The sequence below is a fragment of the Haplochromis burtoni genome, unplaced genomic scaffold, assembly GCF_018398535.1.
Source record: "Haplochromis burtoni strain Fernald_Lab_line unplaced genomic scaffold, NCSU_Asbu1 Contig_34, whole genome shotgun sequence".
In the NCBI taxonomy this organism is placed as follows: Eukaryota; Metazoa; Chordata; class Actinopteri; order Cichliformes; family Cichlidae; genus Haplochromis; species Haplochromis burtoni.
The window spans coordinates 758,040-763,039 of NW_024582395.1; the positions used below are offsets into that span (position 1 = coordinate 758,040).

General features: G+C 42.5%; 1 protein-coding gene across 2 annotated transcripts in view; it reads right to left on the bottom strand.

Annotated features, from left to right (window-relative positions):
• The window catches only part of ptch1 (patched 1), a 50,095-nt gene that overhangs the window by 20,047 nt on the left and 25,048 nt on the right, over positions 1-5,000 (bottom strand). For both annotated transcript variants that reach the window (XM_042219495.1, XM_005918986.3), the window contains exons 9-12: positions 3,952-4,083; positions 3,679-3,834; positions 3,231-3,329; positions 2,037-2,162 (exon numbers count right to left, since the gene is read on the bottom strand). In XM_042219495.1, the coding sequence (XP_042075429.1) occupies positions 2,037-2,162; positions 3,231-3,329; positions 3,679-3,834; positions 3,952-4,083 (513 nt within the window). The remainder of the gene's footprint in view (positions 1-2,036; positions 2,163-3,230; positions 3,330-3,678; positions 3,835-3,951; positions 4,084-5,000) is intronic.

Consider the following 5,000-nt stretch of genomic DNA (forward strand, 5'->3'; position numbering starts at 1 on the left):
ACACACACACACACACACACACACACACACACACACACACACACACACACACACACACACACACACACACACACACACACACACACACACACACAGTGACCGTGAGCTGACCCCAGAGTGGGGATATTTATCATCACATCTGTTTTCTGCACATGAATGTGTGTGTTCCTCTGTGTGTGTGTGTTTTGCTGCTGTTATCAGGACAAGATTCCTTTTCTTATGTTTATACTGATAGGAGGAAGTGAATGAGACATAACGCAGGAGCGCGCGGGAACGAGCGATGAATCCAAGGTGGAGTCGACCATGGGAAGTGTTTAATGCTGATAAAGAGACGCACACATACACGCCAACACAAACTGCAGGCACTGACACAAGGTTGCGGTGTGTGGATGCACTCGATAATAAAAGATGAGTATCACCGTGAATGTCGACTTCGTGAAGTTTTACCGTCTAGCGGTAACAAAACCACTAGTGTGAAGTATGCATGGTATGCGTATGTGTGTGTGTTGAGCATGCGTCTTTTCCAATGTACGTGTGTAGAAAACGAAGCTCCATGGATTAGACCCATGGGGTAAATGGATCATGTTTGACAGACTCTCTCTACTAAAGCCATCAATCCACACATGCTAATATTGTACTCAATGTGGCAACATCTTACCTCACACTGTGTGTCCATGCAAGTGTGTGTGAGTCTATGCATGTGCGTGAGGACTAAAGAGCAAGAAACAGGAGGGGGAAATCACTTAATATTTTCATATAGTCAGTGATACATCACTTATGTAACTGCAAATACTTGCAAATGCGTATTACAACAAGTTTTCATAGCTTCCTTATGCAAAATATGTGTTGAAATTCTCAGCTGAATGCTTTTATTGTGTGTGCTTGATTGTGATGGTTCAGTGGTACAGTGGACTGTCCTTCAGGTACTCTGGCATCCTCCCCAAAGACCAGAGGCAAGTAAGTTAACATAAGTGGTTATTCCTATTCTGTCACAAAAGTATATTTGAGTCTTAATGAGTGCCTTTTTGTCTTAGTGGCAGATTGGCGTCCTGTCTTGGGTGAACTAACCGGCTTTTGTGATCATCCATTTTGGCTTGCTAACCCACATAAGAGTGCCTCTGACTATAAAGATGGTGTCAAGAAAACCTTATGTAAACAATAAAACAGAAACTCTTTTGGGTAAATAAACTGAACAAACCAGATTTTTGACAAAACGGCAAAACCTACACTCACATTAATGGAGGGTCACCCATGTGATTAAAGAAGATTAAGGTGATCATCACATAAAGGTGAGATGTCAAATTTGTTGTTGTTGTAACCATCACTTTTTAAAAAATGTATGTAGCCTTTTCTTTCTCTATCCTTCTGGTTAGTGCTGCAGTGACTCAAACTTCAAACCAGAGATTTTTATCTGACCTTATCCTCTCTTTAGCGCACGTATCGCTATGACTGACTGTTTAAATGAATTAGGAATTCATTGATTATTGGAGGCATTTTGTACTAGTTTTCGCTGTTCTGGTGATGTCTGTAATTACTGACAGATGTTAGAGAAGTCAGAGCTCCCCTCTCGTGTTCCCCCACCTTTGCTCGTACATTCGCTCACATGTGCACATGCAAACATCTAGGCCATTGCGTTTCAAACCTCCCACACAGATACTACAACTCCCCACACGCACACATGCACATGGATGTGAGGGTATGTGAGTACACAGACGCGCACACACACTCGCAGAGGGATTCAGTTACTAGGACCTCAGCCACAATCTGGACAGACACCGGGCCCACCACTAAACAGCCTCAAAGAAGGAGGAGGGGGGGATTTAACAAAACGCACACTTCTCCTCATGCACACACACAAACGCACACAGACGTACACACTTTCAATGTGATGAATGAAATCAATAAAACAACAGTCTGGAGAAATCTGGAGCCAATGAAGACGGGAACAGGACTATTAGTAAGAGAGAGGCCCCACACGACTGAACTCTCACACACGCACACGCACGCATACAACCCTCACTCACTAGCCACTATACCTGTAGAGAAAAGGCTCTGAGCGCTGGGATGGGGATGAGCGCTGCCATGAAGAATGCTGTGACATTGCTGATGGAGGTAAGAGCCACACTGGCCCCTGTCCTCTTCAGACACTCCCCCGTGCGATCCTTGTCGAGACAGAAAGAGAAGTTGGTGAGAGGAAAAGCAATGAAACTTTTGATCAGAGTTTAGCCAGAGGCACATGTGTAATACTGGAGATTATGTACCATTATCATGATACTGATATGACTGACAGTGATTACGATGTTTCTTGAAGCCCTGAAGTGCTTAAATAATCCACCTGGGCCTGTCTACTTCTGTTTGAAGTAACGGAGGAAAAAGCCGACAGAACAAAACAACGCTTGGTAAAATCACTGCTGCTGAAATGTTGTAATATAATGCGCACAAAGAGAACAGTGATAAACACACAACTCTAGAAGACTTTGGCGGCAACTGTGTGAAGATCTAAAGACGTGCAGGACCACACAGAGAGCGTCTGCAGGCATGCGCATCTTTGTGTGTGTCTGTGTGTGTGTGTGTGTTTGTGTGTGTGCGCATCAGACAGGAGAGATCAGGTTTGGCTCTGTTTAGTTTTCATATCAGCCACACAATAGAAGCTCGGGGATGAGGGAGGCATAGAGACGAGGGCTTGAACGAGAGGGAGGCAGGGGAAAACAAAAACAAGCAAATACATGCCTGTGTTTTCCCCTCTGGAGATGAAAAGCTACCACATACACACACACACACACTCAGCCAGTTCTTTTTTTTTAATGCTATTTATTAGATTCTGTACACTTCATCAGCTAATGGATGAGAAAGCTCTTGCTCCTGGTTTAATCCATACTTCAGACCACACAGAATACTTTAAATGCATCAAATTACACCCTGAACATTTTTTTTTAAATTTTTTTTTTATTAGACCCACTCACAAGTGTGTGTGTGTGTGTAACTTATCAATCTGTGTGTAAAGCAGAAACAAGGAAGTCATAATCTAATAGAAACAGACATATTAATCCATTTAAAAATGAACGTCTTTAATTCGGAGCATTGCCGAGATAAGAAGGCTGGGTGTGTGGCACATGGTTTGCTTGATGCTACATCACAGGCACAGACAGGCTTTCACACATTCCTCCGCGGAGTAGATAAAACAACAAAGGGGATGTGCAGGAATGGGTGATGGTGGATGTTTGCCTCACCTCGAATGGGATCCTCTTGTTTTGCCCGGTCTCACTGAAGGCATGGGCGAGGAGAAACACATCATCTACTCCAACTCCCAGAGCCAAAAAGGGAAGCACCTGTGGCACACACACCCACAAACTTAATGAGCTCCTGCATGATTTTACCTCAGAGGTTCGCTATTCTAGGGGTAGCCACAAGTGCATATTATTATAGATACACACCCATGCAATATTTTTCAAATTCTGGTGCTAAGGTAAATTAAAATGAAGCGTCAAAACTTGTCTCCAGTGTCCAATAATATCTACTACATTATCTTCTGTACATTATTCTGCTGGTGTTGACCCACTTCAATTAGGCAATTTAAGAAAATGATTTTAAGTCTAGCAGAGACTTCAACTCAAGTCTACTAGCAGCTGCTGTGTTGACCTTTAGCCCATTGGGTCCAGTGGCATGTGTGCGAGTTACCTGCGTAGTGGCAGCATTGAAGGAAATGCCCAGGAGGGAGCAGAGGCCCAAACCAGCTGCCACTGACAACGTCACCAGGAGGACACCTGCCAGCCCCACAGCCCCCTGAGACTTGGCACAGTCCCATCGCAGCATGGTCAGGCATGCATAGGCCAGCTAGGCACAAACAGCAAGCAAACCATTAATCAATCACCCTTTTGTCTGTAAGTCCCTTCTCAGTTTCAAGCAAAGCAGAGAAAAATTGAATAAAATTTTCCTTCCCTCTAGTCTTACCATCAGAAGGTACCCACTGGCCACACGGATAACACTTATGTCCGAAAAAGACTTGAGAATATCTTCCAGAGTGGTGGTTGTGAAAGATAAGACCTTCTGAGACGAGTTTGCTGACACGCTGTGCTGCACCGCCTGAAGACAAGACAATAGTAAATAAAGAGGAAGAAACTCTTTAAAATAGGATTAAATATCCTATATATACACACTATAAAATATATATGTATATAGATTAGAAATAATAAAATAGGTCACTTATAAATGAACTCTTAATGCAGCACCAGTAGCTCCATCAACATTTAAATCTGGTTTACTGACCAGTAAAGCATTTACTGGTTTGGAACTTTGCAACAAGATTTTCTTATCCCTATCTCATTTTCCCTTAATATACCAACTAGATCTAGCTTTCAAAATACAACTAAATCGAATTTTAGCAGAATAGATAATTGACCAACCTTGCTGCCGCTTACTCAGTGGTATCTAAAATGCACATTCTGGAAAAAGGGAATTAATTTTCAGTGATTTAGCGCAAGCTGTCCCTCTTTTATGTAATATAACATCTTCCCTAGGTTTAAATTAACTAAATATTACAGGCTGTCTCTGAAAAAAAAAGCCTTGAATCAGGAGGCTCTGCAGACAGTATCCTGACCTATTCCCTCTGTCTCTCTTACTATCTCAGGACAGACAGATGGCTTCGGCATTGAACTGCTGTTACTGCTCAGTGGGGAGCAATGACGGCTGACACACATTAAGAAACACGCTCTAGATCACACACACACACTCGCACCCACATGTAAACTTCCACATGTGTCTCACACATACCGACATATTCTTGCAGACACGCCTAAATGTGAATAATACAAATAAAAAATGCAATTTTTGGCATATTTTTTCACTTTGAAGCTTAAAAAAATAAAACTATGTGTTTAAAAATATGATCACATTTTGTTAAAAATCTGTGATTTCTGGACCCAAAGATAAATGACACACACACACACACACGCACATTCATACACACAAGGTCACACCATGTGGAACAGAGGTTGGGGCCC